Source organism: Vulpes vulpes, chromosome 9 (genome assembly GCF_048418805.1).
Source record: "Vulpes vulpes isolate BD-2025 chromosome 9, VulVul3, whole genome shotgun sequence".
Lineage (NCBI taxonomy): Eukaryota > Metazoa > Chordata > Mammalia > Carnivora > Canidae > Vulpes > Vulpes vulpes.
In genome coordinates, this window is record NC_132788.1 from 57,850,662 (window position 1) to 57,874,935 (window position 24,274).

Genomic DNA, 24,274 nt, shown 5'->3' on the forward strand with positions numbered 1-24,274 from the left:
GTAGTCAGAGTCTAAGTTTCCTGGACTATAAAAGTCATCTGGGTGCCAGTCCTGCCTTGGCCACTTCACTGGAGCTGTGGGGCCTTGGGGGGGCCACCACCCCTCTCTGAGCCTGTTTCCTCATCTGTCCGTCGGGACCACACCCCTGCCCTTGGAACTGTTTCAAGGAGCTACCAACAGAAGTAAGTCGAGTGTGGGAAGGGACTGACAGGGGCAGCCCAGGGCTCCCAGTAAAAGATGCCCTGCTCCTGGCTCTTGACAAGCGGGAGGTGGAGGAGCAGGGGAGGAAGGCAGCCCCCACAGGATGCGGCTGGAGAGACAGGCAGCCAGACAGACCGATGGAGCAGCCCTGTTTGCTCCAGAGCCCCTCTCACAGGGGATGACACCTGCCCCACTGCATTCCCAGGGCCACCGCCCGGCCCTGGGCCAGGGCTTCTGTCCCCTGCTCCAGGAACTCCCTCCACACCGCCCTGAGCTTGGCCTTGGCTCTCCCATCTCGGGGCAGGGAGCTCCCTCCCAGCAGCTCATGCCTAGGCTGGGCAGGACGCTCCTCCCTGGGACACTCTGAGGGGCTGAGCGCCGCCCTCTGGAACCCTGGGTCCACCTGCTGCCCCTGCCGTCGGGACAGCGCACAGCCTGGTGGCCTGGGTCCCCAGCTGCAGGACAGAGGCCAAGGTCACAAGGACAGTCCTCTCGTGCCCCTCCCCAGCCCCCTGGGGCCAGGTGTCCCAGCCCTGCACTGTCTCCAGGCTCTGGGTCTCTGGGGAGTGGCCGTCCCGGTCTCCCCCTTGGGAGCAGCGGTTCCAGAGGGTTCCTGCCTCCGGGTCCCCATGACTTACCCGCCTCTCCAGGGGTCTCCCGGCTGAGCCCACACAGCATGTCTGCTATTGTCTCCCGGGCTGCCCACCAACTCCCTCGGGAGCCACGCTGCTCAGCTCTCCCTCCCCGGGGAGGGGCTGTGGAAGGGGAGCTCGGGGCTCCCACTGGCTGGGCACCGAGTCCACCCACTGCAGCGGGCGGCTCTCTGCTTAAAGGGGACACAGCCGCTGTACGGCTGGCTCTGGGAAGTTCCACAGCGTCCCCACCCCCATGCCCACAGTCTGAGCCTGGGTGGGGAGCTCTGGAGAGGGTGCACCTGGGGCTCCCGCTGGGCCCCCGGCACAGAGACCCCAGGAGGGCCAGTCCTGCCTCCCACCTTGCCCTGGGACTTTGGTAAGTGACTGCTCTCCCTGGGCCTCAGTTTTTCCATCTAGAAAAAGGAACAGTGCCTTCCAAACTTTTTTTTTAAGTAACAGATACCGAGAGAATCTTACACAGAATGCCAGGACATGAGCCAGATAAAGTGCAGCCATGCACCAGAGAGCGTCTACAGGTCTCACGTTAGAAACCCTTGAGCTCAGAGTCCCCTGGGGCTCTTCCACTTTTCTGTAAGGAGGGGTATGGGGATGGTGAGCCCAGGAGCCTGCCACCTGGAGCATCCCCCCAGCCTTGGGGAAGACCGAGCAAGATGGGCAGAGGATCTGCCTGCCTTGGGCTTGATGGGCAGGGGCAGCTGGTCACAACTCCAGCCCCAGCTGGGCCTCAGCCCTGCCCAAGCCTACATTCCTCCACGCCAGCTCGGGACTGACCCTGACAACCCTGATGGACACACAAGACCCCTCCTCCAGCTCTCCAGCTGCTTGTACTCTCCATCCCACCAATCTGTGTGGGCACCAAGATCCAGACGCTACATAAGCGCTGGGGAGAAGGGTGGGTGAGAGTGACACGGTGTCAACAGCCTGTACACCTAACTACATGTTGCATCCTGCTGAATGCAGCAGAGGGTAAGACAGGTGAGGTCCTGGCTCCCATGGAGTTTTTGGGCACATGGGAACAAATGGGGCTGCAATCTGTTCTGTGTCCTGCAGTGAATGAAATTGTGCAGCACTGTGGTTAGGGACCAGGTGCTCTTTCTAGGAGGGAAGGAGCCCACTTCCCAAGGGTGCCTTCTCCTTTGGGTGACTTCACATATGTCCCAGAGGGCAGGGTCCAGGTTCCAGGCAAAGTTGTTGGGCCAGCAGTGAGGTCAAGGTCTCAGCCATGAAAGGGGTGGTGAGCACTTGGTCAGAGAAAGTGGGCCTGAATTGGGAAGAATTTGCTGGAAGAATGGAGCCGGACAGGGAAGGAGGTGCAGGCTCTCAGTGTGGTCCTTGGTGCCCAGCGACAGTCAGGATGAGGCTCTCAGTGAGGATCCTGACCATCGGCAGGACACTAAGGACCACTTCGGGGTAGTCCCAGCTCCACATGTGGCAGGAAGGGACCTGGCCCTTCTCAGCATGTGAACTGCTCTTAATAGATCCTCACCCTCTTCCCTTAAAGGCTTGTGCACCACGCAGCCCTCCACCCCATATTTACAGCTCCCTCACCGTGGAGGGCTATGTGGTGCACAAGACTTCAGAGCTACATCTGTCCTCTCTTATAAGAAAATATTTGCTCACCATACAGATGCATTTAAATGAGCGATTAAGATTGGTGATCTGTCTCTCTTCCTGCTCCTTTGGAATTTACTTTTGTGGATGAGAAGCTCCTGGAAAGGTCACGCCGTGGGTTATGGGAGAGCTTCCATGCAGCGTTTCTCTGAATGCCTGCTGTGCCAGGCCCTGGGGACCAAGATACCAGAAGACACGTGGGCAACAGCATCTTCCCCCTGCCCTCTGTCATTCCACTGAGCACATTTTCACTTGATTTTATCCAAGAGTGGGTTTAGAAGCAACTGTTAGTCCATTTTAGAACAAGTGGTGTTTAAATAAGTATCTGGCACAAAGGTGAAGTGACTTGCCCAAGATCACCCAGCTATAGGGGTGCAGCCAGGTTCACACCTAAGAGGTCTCTTTTAAAAGCCACTGCTGGGGACGCCAGGGTGCCTCAGCGGTTAAGTGTCTGCCTTTGGCTCAGGGCATGATCCTGGAGTCCCACATCAGGCTCTCTGCAGGGAGCCTGCTTCTCCCTCAGCCTGTGTCTCTGCCCCTCTCTCTCTGTGTCTCTCATGAATAAATAAATAAAATCTTTTTAATAAAAAAGGCACTGCTATGTTCCTCTCCAGATTTCAGGAGTTAGTAGAGGGGTCTGGAAAGTGCAGATTAGATGCAGTTAGCTCTGTCAGGGGTCCACCGAGGAGGTGTCTTGAGCCTGACTTTGAAGGATGGGAGGAACTGAGCCAAAGAAGGGAAAACGCATTGCAGGTGTGCATCCAGACATGCAATCCTGTGTGAGCAGTGAGGAGCCCAAGCAGGACATGCACATGAAGCCAGGCCACGAAGGGTCTAGTAAGGCCTCCCTCCTCCAAGGGTAGCCAATAAGCAGCAGCCTCACTGGGAGCCCCTCAACCTCACTGGGAGCTCCTCAGCAATGTAGACTCCCAGGCCCCACCCTGACCCACAGAATCAGAATCTGCATTTGAACAAGCTCCCCAGGGGATGCATATGAAGTTTGAGAAGTGCTGTGTTTGGAATTTGGCTTTCATCCCACAGGCAAGGGGAGCCAAGGATGGCTGTAGAGCTAAGGAGTAAGAAGGCTCTGCAAGGACCTCAGACACGCAGCACCACCTCAGGGAGAAGGGAGGAGGGCCTGGCAATGAGCAGTGGGGGTCCCTTCTGGGAGCTGAGAGCAGACGAAGCTGCTGTTGGTCGTGCTCCAAAAACGACCCCTCTCATCCAATGCACGCTGCCAAACTTCAGGGAAGCAAAGGAAGAGGGGGACAGATTGCTGGGTGTGTAGGTGGCTAGAAGCCAGGCCTGCTAGGGATCCGGACCGCCAGCAGCTCCCAGTCAGAACATTTGATTGTTTCACATTTCCAACACTGTGAATGGGCCAAGAGGGAGACTGGACCACTTCGGGGAGGTGGCAGGGCCACTGAGCTAGAGGGCACACCCTACATGATCAGCAGAGGCCCTGACATCCGCATGTCCTCTGGTTTTGTGAGACCATTGGAGGATGGATTGCTGTGTGATCAGGGGCATGCGTCCAAAACCCTCTGGACCTCAGCTTCCTTGCTGTACAATGGGATCATTAAAAGCACCCACCCCCTAGGGTTGGGGAGACTACATACTAATGAGCCAGAAAGCACTCATCCATCCACTTTCCTGTCAACACTCTCATACCAACACTGGGAAACAGACCAGGGAGATAGAACTTCAAGCTGGCGGAGCATACAGGTCAGGTGCACCCAGGTTCAAATTCCAGCTCTGCCCCCCTTGAACCGTGTGAAGCCTCCGCTTCTCACCCCTGAGGAATGAGGGGCAGAGACTGGGAAGGGCTTTGAGGATCGCGACTGTCCAGCACATACCTTTGGCCTCTTCCTTACACGGAACCAGGCCTGTGGGGCCCTTCCTGGCGTCTTAACAGGGCACCACTGGCATCATGTTCTCCGGTATGCCAGTCCTGCCCCTGCAGGACACACTGCAGGACTCCTGGCATTCCTGGTCCCTCTGCCCACCCAGGGGCAGCGACGGCTGCAATTGGGAATCAAATGAACCCCATGCCACACAGCTGGGAAGACGGAGATCCAGGTGGGGCCATGTCTGGGGACCCCCGCCAGCGCACAGTGGGGGCCTGGACCTCAGCCTCAGCCTCTATGTCAGACCCCGGGGCTGAGTCCACCATAACCACAGGGGAGCTGTGCAAGCCTGCCCCACCACCCCCCTGCACCTCTGACTGACAGCCGGAAATGAAGTCTGGGTGGGAAGGAGGCAGAGATGGTGATCTGAAGACAAGACAGATAAACCTTTTACGGCCGTTGCTTCTTCCTGCCTTTCTCCTCATGCTACCCCAGAGGCCAGGCCAGGACAATCGCTGCCCCCTGCCTGGTTGGTAAACACTTCCACAGGGTGGGTCCCCATTTTACAGATAGGGACACCAAGGGCCAGTCTGTGATTCCAGCAGCCACAGAGGAGGCACTCGCTGCCTCCATTTGGCTGCAGTCCCCATGCCAGCCAGCTGTGCCACACACACCCCTCCCCACTGTCCTCACCCGGCTTTAGGGTGGGCTGGGGAGAGTTTCAGGGGTAGTGCCACACCAGCGGGCTGCTCCCACTGCACCCCCAGACACCTGCCAGTTCCCAGGGCACAGGGGCATGCCGGCCAAGAGGATGCAGGTGACAGGCTGTGTGCTGGGCCTAGGGCATGGGAAGGCTCTGGGAGGTGAGAGGAACCACAGCTGACGGCTTTTCAGAACCAGGCAGAGAAGAACCCCTGTGTGCGGGGTCTGACGTTCAATGTGTTACATGCGTTTCCTCATTTCATCGCACAACATTCCCACTTCAGAGATGAAAAAACAGGAGCCCAGAGAGGTGAAGCCCCTTGTTCTCAGTCACATAGGGGGTGAGCGGTGAACTGGGATTTGAACCCAGGTCCTCCTGATACCATCCATACTAACACCCCAAACACCTAGGACACTGTCGAGTACAGGGCACACAGAAGTAGCAAGCTTGATCACAGCCCTGACCCATCTCTCTGGACACTCATTCATTCGAAGAATATTTATTAAGCACTCACTACCTGCTAGAAACTAAGCTTGGCCTGAGTTTTCTGCAATGAAGACAAGAACCATCGAGAATGCCTCTCTGGCTGTCAGTTCAGGGAGAAGAAAATGCAAATATAGATAAGTAATGAGATGGTGCTGAGGGCTGAGGGGAGGCCCGACAGCCCAAGGCAGGGGGTCACGGAGCCTCTCAGGGGAGATGGCATTCAGGGCAAGGGGAAGGATGGCATGGGGGCGTGGGTGTGGACAAGGGGGAAGGAAAGAGGAAAAGGCGCCGTAGAGGCAGGAAACCCGGAACCCAATTTTCTCTGTGCCCCAGGTTAGGTCCCTCCCGCTCTGAGCCTCAGTCTCCCTTCCACCGCACATTTAAAGCCTTCTGACAAGGACAGCTCGCTGTGCGAGTCTGGGGAACCGCCAAGCGGGAGATGTCAGGAAGCAGTCAGGATGCATCTCGATGCAAAACAAGAAGAGAAAAATGGGACATTGTGTGTCAACAATACTTCGATGAGGGATCCCTGGGTGGCGCAGTGGTTTAGCGCCTACCTTTGGCCCAGGGCGCAATCCTGGAGACCTGAGATCGAATCCCACATCGGGCTCCTGGTGCATGGAGCCTGCTTCTCCCTCTGCCTGTGTCTCTGCCTCTCTCTCTCTCTCTCTCTCTGTGTGACTATCATAAATAAATAAAAATTTAAAAACAAAAAAAAAAACAAAAACAAAAAACAATACTTCGATGAAAAACATAATAAAAGCAAAAAAAAAAAAAAAGACATTAAAAGTGAAAGAAAAAGAAAAAAGAAAAGATAAAGGGGCACTGACTGATTAGACAAGGCACCAGGCAGGAAGGCAAACAGCTGCGGGTTCATGCAGAGCGTCCCAACTCACTGCAACCACAGAAGTGAAAACGGAACAATGAACTCTCACTTGACCCTCATCAGAACAGCGAACATTAGAAATGCAGACAAAACAAGTGTTGGTGAGCATGGAGGGGGTAGATGGAGAGTCATGGGCACTCCTACTGGGGGGTAAACTGAGGCAGCTAGAGAGATGAGGTGTCGGTGCCTGCTGTGACCCAGCACCCTCACTCCTGGTAGTTATCAAAGACCAACCCCCCTCACAGCTCCCAAAGGGGGCAGGAATGGGAATATTGTTGGTGAAGCTGACCTGGGTCTCCTTCTCCAGGGCAGGGGATGGGTGGCCACTCCCCATGGAGTATGACAGCAGTTAGAAGCACAATGGATGGGAGCACCTGGGTGGCTCAGGACTTGAGCAGCTACCTTCGGCTCAGGTCATGATCCCAGGGTCCTGGGATAGAATCCCACATCGGGCTCCCCCTAGGGAGCCTGCTCCTCCCTCTGCCTGTGTCTCTGACTCTCTCTCTGTGTCTCTCATGAATAAATACATAAAATCTTAAAAAAAAAAAAAGGCAACACAGTGAATGGACTTAGAAAACAGTCAAGTTAAAGAAAGAAAGGAAGGCAGAAAAGGAGAAGGAAAGAAAGAGAGAAGGGAAGAAGGGGGGGGAGAGGAAGGAAGGGGAATGAGACCTACCCTGTAATTTCATTTCTGTAACTGAAAAACACACAGAAAGCACTGCAAGGCTGCACACGTGTGTAAAGACCTGTTACACAGAGTGACAGTTTCGAGGGAGGTAACCGGGCTTGGGGATAAGGCACCAAAGAGAAGAAAATTAGATAAAACAGCCAGAGTGAACTGAGGAGTTCAGCCCAACCCCTGGAGCCTGTGGTTAAAAGTAAAAAATTAACAGGTGCCTCAAATGGCATGTTAAGAAGTTAGAATATAAGGGAAGGGAGAAGAAATGTGTGGGAAATATCAGGAAGGGAGACAGAACATGAAGACTCCTAACTCTGGGAAACGAACTAGGGGTGGTGGAAGGGGAGGAGGGCGGAGGATGGGGGGGAATGGGTGACGGGCACTGAGGGGGACACTTGACAGGATGAGCACTGGGTGTTTTTCTGTATGTTGGTAAATTGAACACCAATAAAAATTAATTTATTTAAAAATAATAATAATAAATTTCAAAAAAAAAAAGAAGTTAGAACTCTCTCCTGAGGACACTGGGGAGCCATGGAAGAGTTAGAGGAAGAAAAGGATAGGTGCTTTAGGAAACTAACCTGAGTGGATGCCAAGAGAGTCCCTGCATGGGGGTGAGGGCCTCAGCTGACCCCAGTCAACCCTCAGCCGTGTTCCCCCGACAGGGGCTGCTCCGACTCTGCCCACCTGCCCTCTCACTGCCTTTCAAACAAAAAGAGCAAAACACGAAAAGGAATGGGCAAGTGGTCAGGGTGCAGCCCTGGGAAAGAGCAGCGCTGTGCATTCCCATCTCAGGATGTCAATGCCACCTTGGCAGCGGCCCTCCCTGCCCTGCCCTGCCCTGCCCTGGAGAGAGCCCTGGGTTCAGGACCAGCAGCTGCTCACACAGGACTTCCTCCATGCCAAGATCATCACTTACGATGTCAGAACACGAGCATCTCTGGCAGAAGGAACTATACCCAAAGAGGATCTGCTGCAAGCCCAAATACCACAAAGGGGGCCCAAGAGTCAGGGTTGCTGCAAGGAGGCGTCAGGGAAAGCTGCCTGGTAAAGGTGGTGTCTGAGCTAAGCCCAGGGGGACAAAAGAACCAACCACTCAAGGATGAGGTGGGAAGGGCATTCCAGGCAGAGGGAACTGCCTAGGCAAAGGGTGGGAGGTGGAAAGGTACACAGTGTGTGTGGGGAAAGGCACCAACCAGCATGGCTGGGGTCAGAAGGCCCCAAAGAGCAGGTGGGCTGGCCCAGCAAGTGCGGCTGGGTCCCGAGGAGGGAATGCACTGTACGGAGCATTCCTGGCACTGTGGCCATCACGCGCATGACACTGAAGGAAGAGTGGGCTCTCCTGAGCCCCCCCGCCCGCCATGAGATGCTGAGCAGGGGGATAGGCACAGAGGGCAGCAGCCTGGGACCAAGCTGCCAGGAGCAGCAGCTGGGGCCTCCGCATAGTGGAGTCTGATTACAATGACACCCCATTGTAGCTGGCAATGGCTGACGCTTTGGGAGGGGTGGGCACAGCCCTCGACCTGTGCCCTCAAGTGACCAAGTGGAATGGGAGACTGGCCCTGGGCCCAGATTCAGCCCTTGTGGCAAACACGATGCCTGGAAGCCCACCCTCCATCCTCTAGGTCAAGAATTAACCCTTGTCCAAATGCATAGGCCCCTAAGAGAAGGGGCTAACATGGATAAAAAACATGGATAAAGTGCCTACTGGGTACCCAGCACTTGATGTTTAGTGTTTTATGGAATCTTTCAAAAGCCCTGCTCTCCCATTTGATGAGGAGAAACTGAGGTCCAGAGAAGAGAAGACACTTGGCCAAGGCCTCTAGCTAGTATGGGCTGAGGGTCAGATTGTCAAAATCAGGTGCTCCTTCCTTGAGTCCTCCAGATGGGCCTTTCCCTCCTTGTGGAACTCTCCCACCGGTCCCCATCTAAGGATAAAAATCCTTAGAACCCAACCTAAATGCTGCCTCCACCAAGAAGCCCACCTTGACCTGTTCTTTTCCATAGGGGACCCTTGACTATCTTGCTCATTGATTTCAACCCTATATCCAGGGGCGGGCCTGGCATGCAGTAAGTGCTAGAATGAATGAATGAGAAATAAATGATGATTATACATAATCCCTAGATTGCTATGTTGGAAAAGAAACCAACAATTCATCTCCTCTAACACCTCAACCCAACATAGAAGTCCCTTCTGCTGCTGTTTTTTTTTTTTTCCTTCTGCTGCTTGATACGGCTAGTATACCTCCACAAATGGGGAGCTCCCCACCTCATAAGCACCCTATCCTATTCCTGAATAGTTAACAGATGAGTCAAGTCACTCCATTATCCCGAGGATGATTATCCTCCCAGGGCCCCAGGACTGCCCTGCATAGAGTCAGATGCCACGTCTGGACCCAGGCCATGGCCCAGGAGGCTGGGATGATCACCTCTTTTTACAGTCGGAAATTTACAAGAGGAAGCTTGGGTGTCTAGCTCCAAAGCCTTAATCACAGTCCAAAAAAAAAAAATAATAATAATCACAGTCCAGTAGACACACATTCTCAGAAGGGCTTGGTGCGAGAGCCTCATTTTATTTCGTGCCCTCCTGGTAGACCTGAGTATTGACAGGGAGCCCTAGAGTCAGGGGCTGATGTGGAACTAGGCATCAGGGTGGTAACTAGGAAGGTCCACGCAAGGGTCCCCGCACCGCTCATGAGTATACCACAGAGCCGGGCCACAGGGCTCCCACTGGTGGAGCTGGAGGGTGAGGGGCCCTGCAGGGCTGGGGGTGGAACCCGGCAGAGGCCACTTGTTTGAGGACAAGGCCTGACCCTGAGATTTCTAGGCCAGTGCCTGCTGCCGGCCAGCTGAGGCCTCTCACGCCGCACGGCCCCTCAGCGCTGTTTAGGAAGAACCACTGGGAGGCTGCCAACCCGAGTCCAGAACCGGCTACCCACCTCTCCGGCTTCATACCCACCCCCATCCCCAGCACCACGCACCCCGAGCCATTTCCACCTCCCACCTCCTGGCTTCACACTCATGGTCCCCCAGGGATGCCCCCTCCCTCATCCCTCACCTGCCTGACCAAGCGCTGCAAGTCCCCCCAGTGCGGCCCACCGTCTCTTTCCCCAGGAAGCCCTCCCTGATCCTCCAGCCGGCTGATTGGATGCCTCATCTGGGTTCCCAACAGCCTCAGGCACCTCTCAATCCCACTTCTATCAACTCACCAGATGCCACACCCTCTCCTTTGCCCATCTACCCCCAGATGAGCCTGCCACCCAAGTGGTGAGGAACATTCTAGACTGTCCCCTCCCAGCCTGTTAGCACTCCCTCTTCCGGCAGTAGTGCCATGGGAGCCTTAGCGGGGTCCTGGGGTCAGGTCTTGACTCTACCTCTGACTGGTTGGGTGACCTTGAGCAAAAGTGGCCCCAACCTTCTCAAGTGTAAAATAGGGGTATGCATGTGGGCTGGAGCCAGAGCTGGACCTGTGATCTCTGGTGTGTGTGGGGGGCTGTGTCAGCTCCGACCCCGGGTAGTCTGGGGCCCCTCACCTAGTCCCCGGTGGAGGCTCTAAATGACCCCTAGCCTCTTCCAAACCTCAAACAAACCTTCCTCCACAGACCCGTTCCGCACACAGGCACCAAGACTCAGCGGCAGGGACCTTGCCCAAGGTCACCCACGGGGACCCCAGCTGCCCCAGTTGTGTGGCTATGAGAGCCCCCCCTCCAGGCCCGCCCACCTGCCCACACATCTGCTTATGAGTCACCGTCACCTCGGCCAAGGCAGGGAAATGCGGGGGCTGGAGAGAAAGTCAGCGCAAGGAGATCCAATGGGTGTGGGGGGGGAGGCAGCGAGGGGGCTCCCGGCCCCCGGGGAGCCCAGCAGGGCCACAGAAGGGAAACTGAGGGCAGGAATAAGCAGGCTCAAGGACCACGGAGGGGCGGTCAGCTGCGATCTCCCATCTAAGGGATGTTGTTTCCGCTCCATCGGGCTGTTTGCTCGGGGAGGGAGACAGGCCCACGGCTCTCACAATTATCCGGGTAATTAAGACAGGCAGGTCCTCCGTCTGGACCGAGCATTCGAGCTGACAAGTGGAGACGGTGCTGGGATATTAGGTGACAAAACCAGCCCTGGCTCCAGGGGTGACACGCGCAGGGCGGGAGGGCCCGGCTATCCGAGGGCCGCTCTGACTTCCCCAGGCCCGGGGTCAGCTGGGGGCGTGCGCTGCGGGAGCGACCCTCACGGGCCAGGGCGCTGACCCAGGCAGTGGTGGCCGGGTGGGGGGCGGGAGAGACCCTGAGAAACGGGGCACCGCTGCGGGGCTGTCCTGACGCACGGGGAGCAGCGGGAGGGCGGGGCACCTCGAGGAGCCTGGGGACACAGAGCAGCAGCCCCACTCGGGCAGCCCATGACAGGCCCCTGAGGAATGCCCCTGTGGTGAGACAGGGGGCGGGCGGGCAGGCCGCAGGGCTCGGGCAGCGCACGGATTCCCTTTCCTTCCTAGCTGCGTGACCTTGGAAGGTCACATCTCCTTTGGGCCTCAGTCTCCTCACCTGCAAAGTGGGGCAATTAGTTCACAGCTCACAGGGCTATTGTGAGGATGAGGGAGTACATGTGAAGTACTGGCATGGCACCGGGCAGACAGTAAGTGCTCAATAAATACTTGGGGAACAAAGCACAGGCCCAGAGGTTGGCACCTATCTCTGCCTTCTTGATTAAAAAGAAGAAGAAGAAATGCCGAGGTCTCTGAGACTCAGTGGTTGATCTGAACCTCTGCTGCCCTCCTCCGCCCCGGAACCGAGGAGGGCAGAGCTGGGTGCTGTTCGTGCACGGGGGGGAGGGGCTGGTTTCCACACTGGAGTCAGATGTGCGACCCCAGTGCAGCTGCTGCACTGAGAAATGCCGGGAGCCGGATGTGGAGGCGAGAGAGCCTCATTACAGAAGGAAGAAAGGAGTAAATAATTCATCACGGATGCGTCCCATGGAGGGGGCACAGGCACACAGAGCTCAGGAGGGCATGGCACAGCCCCTCCCTATGCCCAGGAGGCGCCCTGGAGCCGGCAGGAGGATTTCTATCCTTAACCTTGGCATAACCTCATTATCCCTAAAATTGCCCATTGCTCCTCCAACACATCAACTCTCCCACCTTGGCCCAGAACCTCACTGAGCCCATTTCCTCCATCCTCCCCCTTCAGCCCCCCTGCTCTAGCCTTGCCAGCCTGGGAACACCCAACATGTCCATACCTCAGGACCTTTGCACTGGCTGTGGCCTCTGCTGTCCACATTCTTCCCCTGGACAGCCACACAATCTCCCTCACCTCCATAAGAGCTTTGCTCTAAGGTCACCTTCTCAGCGTGGCCTTGCCTGGACACCCCACTTAAAACTGCACACTACTACCCACACACCCCATTCCCTCTTCCTGCTTCATTTTTCTCCACAGCATGCATCACTGCCATGCATTTTCCTTGCTCAGCTGCTGTCACTCCCAGAATGTTAGCTCTACAGGGTCAGGTTGGTCTTGTTCCCTACTGTGCCCCCACAGCCCAGAACAGTACGTAGCACATAACAGGTGCTAACAGACATCTGCTGAGTGAGCGAATGGCAAAGGCTATTCTGCTTCCACATCCATCGATTCTGCCCACTGTCGCCCTAGACCTCTCACCTCTCACCTGGACCCCAACCCAGCTTCCTCCCCACATCCTCACCTGTAGTCTGTAGCCAGAGCCTGTGCTAACACTCAAAGCTGCCCTCCCTTCTCTCCTGCTCAAGGACCTTCCATGGCTCCCACTGACCTCAGGACAGAGTCCAAGCCCCCCAGTCTCCTGCCTCCTCCACCTTGGCTCCCTTCTCTCCTTACACTTTTCACACTGACTAAAGTTCTCAGTTCCCTGAGGCAGGTCTTTGAAGCTTCCAGGTATTTGTACAAGCTAGTCCCTTTGCCTCACAAACTCCTACTCATCCTTAAAAACCCCACTCTGGGAGATTTCCTTGACCTCCCTCAAGCAAGAAGATTGCTTTCTTCTCCAGGTACAAGTGGACCCATCCATCCCCATCCATACCTCACCCCACTGAAGTGCCAACATCATCAACATGTCATTTCCCTCACCCCCAAGTCCTTTTGAAAGTTTCACCTCAGTTGTCCTTGCAGCCTTGCAAGGAAGGTTCTGATATTAACCTATTTTACAGATGGGAAAACTGAGGTCCAGAGAGATGAAGGCACTTGCCCAGCTGCACAGCTGGATTTATAGCCAGCATCTGGCTCCACGGCCTGTGCTCTGTGTATCCTGCCTCCCTCACATCAACACACATCAAATTAAATCCCCCACTCTTTGAATCCAACATGACCATCTTATGCCCCCAGAGGCCCAAGGCAGCCCTGAAGGAAACCTCACTGATCTGACCTCCCGGAATCTTCTGGGGGGTGGGGGTGTCATTTTGCCCAGGTTAGGGAGGAAGGCCCAGGCGGGGAGGGGCTGGTTTCCCCACCCCTGGGAAAGTCCTGGGAATGTCTGGGGTCTAGCATGGGTGTGTTGCCACCAGGCCAGTGCCACAGGCCCCTCTCCTCCCCAGACCAGCATTTCCTCACTGCACAGGTATGGGCAGCAATGACATGTCAGGGCTGTCCCTGACCATGTAGAGGTGCGCTCTCATCTGTGCATGCGCAGGAGGTGTGCCCCCTCCTCTTGGACCCCAGACTCAAATCGGGAGAGTAGAATCAGGACTGAACATCTCCTTCCCCCAGTCTCACCCTGCAGGGGGAGTCCAGCCCCCAGACTTGAGCAAAGCCTCAAATCCCAGTCGGAGAGACCCAGGACGGGTCTCATCTGGCCAGGTGGCCCGGGGACCCCCCTCTCAAGCAATCACAGGGTGAGGAATTTAAGAGTCTTACCCAGAAAAGATGGGAAGCAGAGGGGCCTATTAGAAAATAATGGGCTAGAAATGGGAAGATGTGTTCTCAGGCATTTAAAACAATATTTTGTGAGCCTGGGGGGTACAGTTGGCTGAGCTTCTGACTCTTACTCTCCGCTTAGGTCGTGATCTTAGGGTCATGGGATCTAGCCCCACATCTGGCTCTGTGCTCAGCAGGGAATCTGCTTAAGACTCCCCCTCTCCTTCTGCCCCTTCTCACTGTGCACTTGTGCGCTCTCTCTCTCTCTGAAATAAACAAATCTTTTATTTATTTATTTTAAACATTTTATTTATTCATGAGAGAGAGAGCAACACCCAGGTGTCCCTGTGCCCCATAAATAAATCTTTAAAAAAACAACAGCAACAACAATATTTTGAAAATGAAGACTGGAGAAACACCTTTCCTTCCCCCAATCTCTTAAATCCTTCTCCTTTGAGCTTCTACATTTTATAAATGGATGCAGAGGCTCACTATAAGGGCAAACAAGTTCCCTGTGCCACCATCAGAGCCCCACTCCCACCCTCACCCCTCCACCCCAGCCCACAAAGAAGCAGAGCGATGTCAGACAGGAGCCTGGTACACACCAGTGCATGGCGTGCCCCCAATCAGGATGTGCCTTCCTCTGTTTTGTTAGGGGTTTGCTGGTCCCAGACACCACCACCCTGGTGGGGGGCGAGGGGAGGAAGCAGCGAGGCCTCTGATGAGAAGAAGGAATTCAAAATTGCCAGGTGTCTCGTGTGCCAGGCCTTGCCCTGGTCTTTCCCAATCATCACTGCAATGTCAGGAGGGTGGCTTTTCTTGGGTCCATCTTACAGATGGGAAACATAGGTTCTTAATGGGCCACACAGGAAGTGAAGAGCCAGGGTAGAATGTGAATCCAGTCTGTTGGAGACAATACAAGAACTTCCTGAGTCTCCAAAGGGTCAGAACCTGAGCCACAGTATTTAGTTGGCTACTCTCCAAATCCTGGGGAAGCTCAAATCTGGAGCAGTCCTCATCGATGTATCTGTCTATCCCTCCAGCCTGGGAGAATCCCACTAGGTTCTCAGGGTGTGTGGACCTGAAGAGGACAACAGCCTTGAAGGGGGAGGGACTTCTCCCCTGGAGATGCTCCCAACATAGGAGTCCCTGGGAAGCCCAAGGGAGACTCTGTTCCTGATACTCTCCAAGCTTCGACTGCTTTGTTGTGTGAAAGAGGCTTCCAAAGACCTCTGGGATGTCAGACCACCAGCATATGGGCCGGTGCAGAGCCTAGAGTCCCTGAGGCCCCAAGGACCCTGCTACCCCTTGACCATTCCTGGGGAAGCCCCTCCCTATGTAGGCTCCTCCGTGTCTAGAAGATGTTCATGGCACATATGAGAGTTGGCTCGAGAGAGCCTCTGTATGTCACCTGTGTAGCCTTGAGTACATTCCTTAACCTCTCTGTGCCTGTTTCCCCATCTGCACCATCAGGATAAGGACAGGACCAACTTTGCAGGGTTGTTGTGAGGAATTAATAAGTTAATGTATTGCCTGACACACAGTGGCACTGAATTAATGTCAGTGACTGTTGTTTATATTAGCAGCGTGATTATTCTTAGTTCTGAGGCCTGCAGCATAGGACCTGTGAATTCACAATCTCCCACCTCCCCTCCATGTTGGAGATGGAGCGATGGCAGCACAAGGGGGCTGCAGGTGAAACCTAGGGTCACACAGTCCGGGCAGCTTGACGCCCAGCTCAAGGCTCCTTCTACCCCGACTCCCACCCCAGCCTTCCCCCCATCCTGAGCCTCCTCCCAGGGCTGTCGGGGCAGGATGGGACCTTGTACACAATGGGGCTCAGCATACACTCCATCTCACCCAGGGTCAAGTTCTGCCTTTACCCATCAATCCCCTGCCCCAAATGCCCACATACAGAGGCTGGCCCTCAATGCACACGTGTGCACACGTGTGCACACACGTGCGTGCACACACACACACACACACATACACACATAGCACCCCTGCCAGCCCAGCTCCACCAGGACAGCCTCATGCCTCAAACAGAGGGGAAAGAGAAGACTGTCAGGGACATGCCACATGAGAGGGGCAAAGAAGGGGACAGTGGCCCAGGGAAGCAGAGAGGGAGAGGGACAGTCAGATGCAGAGACAGACCGTGACAGAGACACAGAGGGAGAGAGACAGGTGAGAGCAAGACGGAGGGGAAGAGAAAGACAAGGAAAAACAGGCTGGGGCAGAGAGAACCAAAGATGAGAGAGAGAGAAGCAGACAAAGAGGGACAGCGAGAGACAGAGAAAGAAAGAGAGGCAGAGAGAAAGATGGGGAGACAGGACAGCAATTAGGAGACAATATAGCCCATAAATTAGATTAACAATTCGGGGGAAAAAAGGTGGACAGACAGAGAGTTAGAAACACTGAGTGAGACAAAGAGAGGGGGTAGGGGCAGTGGGAGGACAACGCAGAGACAGAGAGATGCAGAGATGGAGAGATACGGAAGGTGGCAGACCTGGCCGGGCGGGGAGCAGCCAGACACACGTACAGATGCAGAGACCCAGCACCGAAACGAAGCCCAAACAGCACCAGAAGACAGGGCGGAGGCAGAGATGGGGCAGGGAGGGAGGCCCCAGGTCCCCCCCACCCAGGGGCCCCCAGCCTCTGCCTATAACCACATCCAGGTCCAGCTGCCCAGCCCTGGGCAGGCAGCAGGGTGGCCCCATGCCCGGCCCCCTCGGTACCTTTGGGACGCCGCCTCACCACGCCCAGCCGCCACTTGAGAGACACAGCCAGCATCGCCCCCCTCGGGCCCTCGGGGCGCAGGGCCGGACACCACCTGCCCAAGCCTCCTGCGCTCCTGGAGCCCAGTGCTCCTCCGCGCTCCGGAGCCGCCTGTGCTAACTGGCAGTCTGGGCGCTCCCAGCCTCCACCCTCCCGAGTTGCTAAAATAGATAATCCTCCCCAGAGCCAGCAGCGGTGGCATCGGCAGTGGCATCTGTGGCAGCAAGTCCCTTCCTCCACTGCAGCCCCAGCCTGGGGAGAGAAGCACCAGGGCGTTCTGAACACAGCGGCCAGCCTTCACAGGGTACCCGCCCCCACCCGCAGTCCTCTTCCTCCCAAGGTGCTCACCGAGTCCACCCCTTCCTCTGCCAAAATCTGCCAATCGCCCCCTCCCGCCCTCCCTAGGCTGTGCTGTACGATGCCCCCGGGCCTTCGCACTCACAGGGCCCTCCACCTGGAACACCTGCTCTGTCTGGCTTGGCTCCACTGAACTTCTCTGCCTAGAATGTTTGCTCAGCCTTCACAGATCCCTGCATGCTGGAAGTCCTTGCCTGCTGGATCTCAATAATGCTTTTCATACCAGGTGAAGATGGTCTATCCACCCCCAAAACCGGGAGCTCCCAGAAAAAGGATAGGGTCCGCTTGTCCCGTGCCCCCTACAGTCAGCACAGACATCTGATGGAGTCATCGTGTAAAACAATGAGACCTAGGCCCTGCCTCTCCACTTCTTATCTCTACGATGACGCTTGTTTGAAACATGGGATAACGAGAGAATCCACCCAGCTGGCTGATGGAGTGGAGTGGATGGAAGTACCAATGAGAACTCTGGGCATTCAGCAAGGACTCAATAAATGCATCTGGTGTCCCTTCCTCTTGCCGAACAGAAAAAGCTCTGACCTAGCAAACAGAGAGTGAGGGGAAGAATCCCAAGATACAAGTCTTTGGAGATGGACGGACCTGAGTTTGTATCCTGACTCGGTGCGCCCCTCTCAGCCTGTTTTCTCATCTGACTAATGGGGCTAACAGTTAGCTCCTGTCTCTGATAGGGTGGGGTCTGTATGAAATCCTGTGCAAGGAGTGCTTAGTTGAGTCTGGCACACAGTAGGTGCTTAATAAATAATAAATAGCAACTATTTATTTAAAGATTTTATTTTATTTATTTATTTGTCAGAGAGAGCACAAGCAGGGGGAGCAGCAGGTAGAGGGAGGAGCAGGCTCGCCACTGAGCAGCGAGCCGTGTGGGGCTCCATCTCAGGACCCTGGGATCATGACCTGAGCCGAAGGCAGATGCTCAACCGACTGAGCCACCCAGGCATCCAGTAACAATTATTAATACTACGATTATTCTGCAGGGAGCCCAACCCTTGTGTGTGAGTGGAGATGGGAAAGCAATTGAGGAGATGGTCTGGCTGAAGTCAGACAAGAAAGTCAGGAATCCAGTGCTTTCCACGAATATCATAGTCCACCAGGGTGGTCCTAGGGTCATCTTCATTTTCCAAATGAGGAAACTGAGGCTGAGAGAGGTACAAGATAGCCGCGGGCTCATCCAGCACTCAAGTAGCCAAACAGGGGCTGTTATGACCACCAGACTATGCCACTGCCACTTTCAGGCCATAACGAGGCTCTTGTTATACCCCTACAGTGTGCCAGGCTCCATGCTGAGCACCCTGCCGACTTAGTCCAGGGAAGTGAGGCTGCCAGCCCAGCATCATACGCACTATTGAGCACCAGAGCTGGGGCGGGAGCCCAGACAATCCGAGTCCAGAGCAAGAACTCTGGCCAAGGATGAGGCTGTTCCCCACCTCCGTCAATGCCTTTGGTGAGAAGACAAATGGCCCCAGCAATCTCTGGGACCAGCTGAAATGGACACGTGGAAGGTACAGAAATAAATAAGGCTGCACAGTAAGGCAGCATTGGGCCATCAAGGCGGGGAGAGAACCAGTGGCCTGGCCTAGGAGGGATTCCCGTCACCAGTATCTCCTGGAGGACGCCCTGCAAGTGTTCCAACCCGAGGGGTGAGGACGTCCCCAGGGTCAGACCCACATATGGATGGCGATGTGGGTGGGCCCAGCTGGAGGTTCCATTCTGCCCACCTCAGAACCACCACCACCCCCCACAGGCTCAAAGGCCCACAGCTGGAGCCTTGAGACTGGGGTTACACACTCCTGGGGATGGAACGAGCTCAGAAACCCCCCACCTGTGTGGCCTTAGGGAGGGGACCCTTGGTTTCCTCAGCTGTAAAATGGACGCAGTAACTTGCTTCACCTGCCCCCAGGACTGCCCTGGGTCAAATGAAGAAAGGAGGCTCCGAGGGCAGGATGGGGCCGTCCACGACACCCGGCACAGAGGGCCTGAGGATGTGAAAGGCCATGGAGTGCAGTCACGAGAGTGCTAGAGGGCACAGACTGTGGAACCAGCCCGCCTGGGTTCAAATCCCAGCTCGACTGCTTTCAGGCTGCATGGCAGGGCAGGTCACTTAACCTCTCTGAGCCTCAGTTTCCTCACCCACAAAGTGGAGATAATTACAGTACATACTTCACATGTTGTAAGGATGAAATGAGCTAAAGTGAACATAAAGCCCCTGGAATGGTACCAGGCATTGAGTAAGTGCTCAGTAGGTGATACACATAGGCATCATTACTAAGATGGCTGTTGTGAGGTGTAGCAGAGCTCCAATTTCAGTCTGAGTGGAATTCAGAGAGACCTCGGTGCCTGAGGCAAATGAGCAGGGCAGGTGAGCTGCAGTGGCGGCCTGGGAAAGAACTAATCCTACAGGAAAGGAGCCAAGGGGGATGAGCCCAACCCAAGGGTCCCTACAAGTGGGCCCCTTCACACTGTGGGGGCCCAAAAGGGAGGACTATGGGAAGGAGTAGGTTTACTTCCCCATCTCTTCCCAGGTTTAAGGGGTCATGGGTTGCCCCTCGTCTAGAGGCACAGGATATACCCAGAAGTCACTCAGGCCCATGGGGCCCTGAAGACCCAGGTCCTACTGAGAAGCTCCCTGGTGCTGTGCTGAGTGCCATCCCAAGAGCAGAGCTGAGGAGCACATGGTCTCTGTACTCTAGGAGCTCCTAACTGAAGATACTGCTTCTCCCTGAGTCTCTGACCCCATTTGAACGCAGGAGATGGGAATCTATGATGATTCCACATATCATAGCATCTGCATACCTTCTGTATACAGTAGGTGCTCCATATGCACCTCCTTTGCCCACATGCAGCCCAACTCCTCCAAGCAGCGAGGCCTCTGACAGCTGGCACCTGCGTGGACCTCTGTGGTTCTACCTCCTGTTCTTCTTCTGGCAGCATCACTCATTCTCCTTGGGAAGTTGCTGCCCCCCTGCACTTGGTCTGGGTAGAACTCAGCTCCAGGAAGAGCCCTTGACCCAGACCTTGCTGACAGCACCCTCCCACCCCACCCATGGCACTGGGCTCAGGATGAGCACACGACCCAAGTCAACCCAATGAAAGACTATTCTGGGACTCAGGAAAATTCCTTCCTCTGGTGGCAGGGCGGGGGTGGTGGTGGTGGCACAGGGATGCAGAGAAGGGGTGTCAGTCTGGAGCTACTGGTGGCAGAGAGAGAGGGGAGGGAAGAGCAAGGCTCTCGACATCAGGCACTTGGGTGGGACCCACCACACCTTAAGTTGGTAATACCCCTTTCTAGTTGCTTTAACAATAAATTCCTTTCTTGGCTTAAGCCAGTTTGGGTTGGGTTCTTGGTAACTTGGACCCAAAGGAGTCCTGGCTAATCCAGGGCCTTCCTCATCTCAGAGTCCCAGATTCTCGCACAAATCAGGGGTTCAGCAAATGCACAATGAACGAATGAATGAAGAACACGCATGGATTGACACGCTCCCCAGCGGCCTTCAGCGGCAGCCCCTGGCCCCTGCGCCTCAGCACAAAGGGAGTGACAGATTCCTAGCCTCCAGCGAGCAGCTGCCTGGCAGGCCCGGCACACAGCACAGTCAGTAGTGGGGCTCTGGTTTCCAGGCACCTGACGCTTGTCTGTTATCTCAGCTGCATCCTGCCACGGGCCCCTCTTCCATGGTCCCCGGATTTTCACAGGGCTCCCTTCACAGAAACGGCAGCCGCAGGGAGAGTGTGGGAGAGCACAGAGCCTCTTAGAGGAGATGCAACCAGGGTGAACAGCAGATCAGCCCAGAGGGAGAGCCAGGGGGCCTGGGTTTGGGTCCAGGCCGGCCCTGGACTACTGTGTGGGCCTGGGCAAGTCTCTGCCATCCTCTAGCCCTCCCTGAGTTACACTCCAGGATCCCCACTGTGCTCACCCGCCAGGTGCCATCCTGCTTCCTCTGTCCCAAGGCCCAGAGAGGTTCCTCCTATCGCTTGAGGTCACACAGCCACTGTGAGGCAGCCAGGTCGGGATTCAAAGACAGGGGCATTGACCACTCTCAACAATGAGCTGACAGGACTCAAGGATGGGCTAAGAGAAGGACACCAATCACAAAGGGATGCGGACCAGCCTCTATTCCTCAGATACTGCTTTTTCCATTCCTGCCTCAGCCTCACAAAGCCCCAGACTCTAGGGTTCCTGCCACCCCACCTGCTTCCAGAAACAAATTAGCATCTCATCAGACATGCCTTTAATCTTCTCAGCCAGCCCTTTCTTCCCTGTGGGCCAAGTGGTGACATTTCTGCCGCCCAGCTCTGCGGATCTGAATAATACGGAGGCCTCCAGGCTCTGCGTGCAGAAGAGGGGGTGTAGGGGGGCAGACCCCTCTTCACCACTTCTCCAGGCTGGAGGAGGGAGAGGATGAGGGCCACCAACCATCCATTCACTCATTCAACAAACATTTATTAAGCACCTTCTGTGTGTCAAGCCCAGAGGTACGGCCATGAACAAAATCAAGCCTTCACAGATATTCTAGCAGGAGAGGCAGAGAAGAAATGACAAATGTAATAATTAGGTAAATGTTGCAATATGTTAGAGCTGAAACATGCTAGGAATAAACAGAGAAGGGTGAAGGGTGTCGGGGTACAGAGAGAAAAACGCTGCTGATTATAAAGGGGTGGTCTCCCCGGAATCCAGACTGTGGTCTCTATACACCTTGTCCCACTAAGACAGCCCCCCAGGGCTCCTCGGAGAAGTGGCTGATTCCAAGACTGTGAAGGGGAAAGTACAAGATGATCCTGGAAAATCTCGTGGCGCCAGAAAGTAAGGAAATGCTCAAAGTCTGATAGGGGAAAGGCTGACAGGACACAGAAACCAGCCAGCTTCGCGGAGGCTCCCACTGGCCGACTCTGGGTCACTTTGAGCATCGGAAAGAATAATGACTGCAAAGCTGTAAAAATCCATGTGCTTGTGATTCTCGGAAGAAAAAAAAAACCTCACTGGCCCCTTTGGAGGTCATTATGGCACCAGTTCCTTATTCTATAAACAGAAAATGAAGGCAAAAAATAAAGCATTTATCCTGTCCTCCCGTATGAATGGTATTTTGGGGGGGAACCCTAATAAGGGAAAGTCATTCTTTGCAGAAAAACCACTGCAAGTAAGTGCAGAGGAAATCACAGAATTGGAAAACCACCTTTTTGCGGTCCTAATGAGATACAGGGTAAGCTATTGACCATCAGTGGGAGGCTGAAAGAGATCCTATGATGGAGAGACAAGCAGACAGCCCTTGAACCCCTGGACCAATCTTAGCATCACCAAAAGTGGAACATTCTGGCATTATGTGCCTCCTGATAGGATGTGGAAGGAAGCCCACAGCACCATCCGTGACATATTCCTGCCTACAAAATTAGACCTGAATCAAATCCAGCTTTAGACTCAAATACCAGTTGACAGAGAGTACAGGGGACAGAAGAATGTATGAAATGACACCACGAGGCATTTCCACAGGACAAACAACCCGGTTTCCCCAACAAATAATTAGAGTGGGGGAAAAAATGGGCAGGGGGGAAGGGAGGAGGTTATTACAGATTAAAGGAGAATTAAGAGGCCCAGCAACCAAATGCAACCTGGGGACCTTAGCTGGACCCTGATATGAATAAACCCAGTGTGCCAAGACATTTGGGAGCCAACAGAGGAAACCGTACAAGGCCAGAGTATCCGCTGACTTGGAGGACTCCTGCTTCATTCTGCTGGGTTGATGCTGTTCTTGCAATTTTATTTAGGGAAAAGTCTATCTGTTGAAGATATAGATGGAACAATAACAAAAAAAAAAGAAGCCTGAGATTTGCCTTTAAAATGCTCCCAGGGGTATTCCTGTGTTATATGTGTCACTTAGAAGTAAATAAAATTTTCAAATACAATAAAAATAAATGGGGAAGGGTCATAAAAGCCCTCACTGAGAAGTCAACATTTGAAAAAACTCTGAAAAGGGGGGCGGGGGAGGATATGCGCTGCTCCAGGAGGGAGGAAGCAGACCTGGCCTGGGGTAGGAAGGAGGGGGTACACCAGAGATGGGAGATGGGGCATATGCAGGGCCTCCTAAGGACTCTGGCTTTCCTCTGAGGGAGGTGGGAGCCACCGTAGCATTTGGAGCAAAGGAGAGACATGGTCTGACTGTGATTTAGCACCATCCTCTGGCTGCTGGTGGGGGAGGCTGGATGCAGGGAGGAAGCCCCTGCTGGAGGGCGGGGAGCACCAGAGGCCACTGGACCGGGGTGGGGGGCAGAAGCAGTGATGCCATGGGCAGAATCTGGTTTCTTCTGAAGGTCCATCCCCCTTCCTCTGGCCTTCCTCGGTCAGGGTTACACGTTGGCACAATGGCAGACAGTTTTTTCTTCAGGTCCGGAGCAAGAGCTCTGGGGTCAAGAAAGAGTAGGCTAGCTGAGATGCCAGCCCCTGCTCTCCATGTGGTCCCCTCTCCACTCGGGGCCTCAGTTTCCCATTGGGAAATGAGGATCATGATTAAGAACTCAGACAATCGGGGGATCCCTGGGTGGCGCAGCGGTTTGGCGCCTGCCTTTGGCCCAGGGCGCGATCCTGGAGACCCGGGATCGAGTCCCACGTCGGGCTCCTGGTGCATGGAGCCTGCTTCTCCCTCTGCCTGTGTGTCTGCCTCTCTCCCTCTCTGTGACTATCATAAATAAATAAAAATTAAAAAAATTAAAAAAAAAAAAAGAACTCAGACAATCATCAGGCTGCTCTATGGAGACAAGAGAGGTAAGAACGTCCGATAAACTGGTAAGGGCTGGGCTTGTGTCACAAGAGGGAATCAGCCTTTATTAGGTGCATACTATAAGCCAGGCGCAGAGCTCAAGCCTCTACAGGCATCCAGCCCCACCCTATCCCAGGTGATATCTCCTGGGGAGCTTAAAACAACTGTGGCTGAATCAGAAACTTTTTGGGTACAAGGGTAGAGAATCACAGCTTCCTTGCTGCCTTTGGAACACAGATGGGGCACTGATGTGCAGAGAGGGAAAGTGACTGCTCCAGCATCACACAGCTTCTGAGCGGCAGAGGAGAGATTTCCAACAGAGCCCAGCCCCAAAGACCCTCCCTTCTCCAAAGACCCTCCCTTCTCCAAAGACCCTCACTTTCATCAGACCCTCCCTCCCAGGCCAAAAGCCAGAATGCAACCCCTGCCAGGGGAAG

At 54.8% G+C, this 24,274-nt stretch overlaps 1 protein-coding gene across 24 annotated transcripts in view; it reads right to left on the reverse strand.

The window, feature by feature from the left end:
• Window positions 1-24,274, reverse strand: part of GRIP2 (glutamate receptor interacting protein 2) — a 135,082-nt gene that overhangs the window by 41,465 nt on the left and 69,343 nt on the right. For 4 of the 24 annotated variants that reach the window (XM_072720229.1, XM_072720225.1, XM_072720226.1 and 1 more), the window contains exon 1: window positions 840-952. The exons of 11 other annotated variants lie outside the window; for them this stretch is intronic. In XM_072720229.1, coding sequence (XP_072576330.1) covers window positions 840-879 — 40 coding nt within the window. In that variant the 5' untranslated portion in view covers window positions 880-952. Of the gene's footprint in view, window positions 1-839; window positions 1,057-16,676; window positions 16,973-24,274 lie in introns of those variants that run through there. 9 more of the 24 variants (XR_011994307.1, XR_011994304.1, XM_026016930.2 and 6 more) reach the window with 6 other exon arrangements.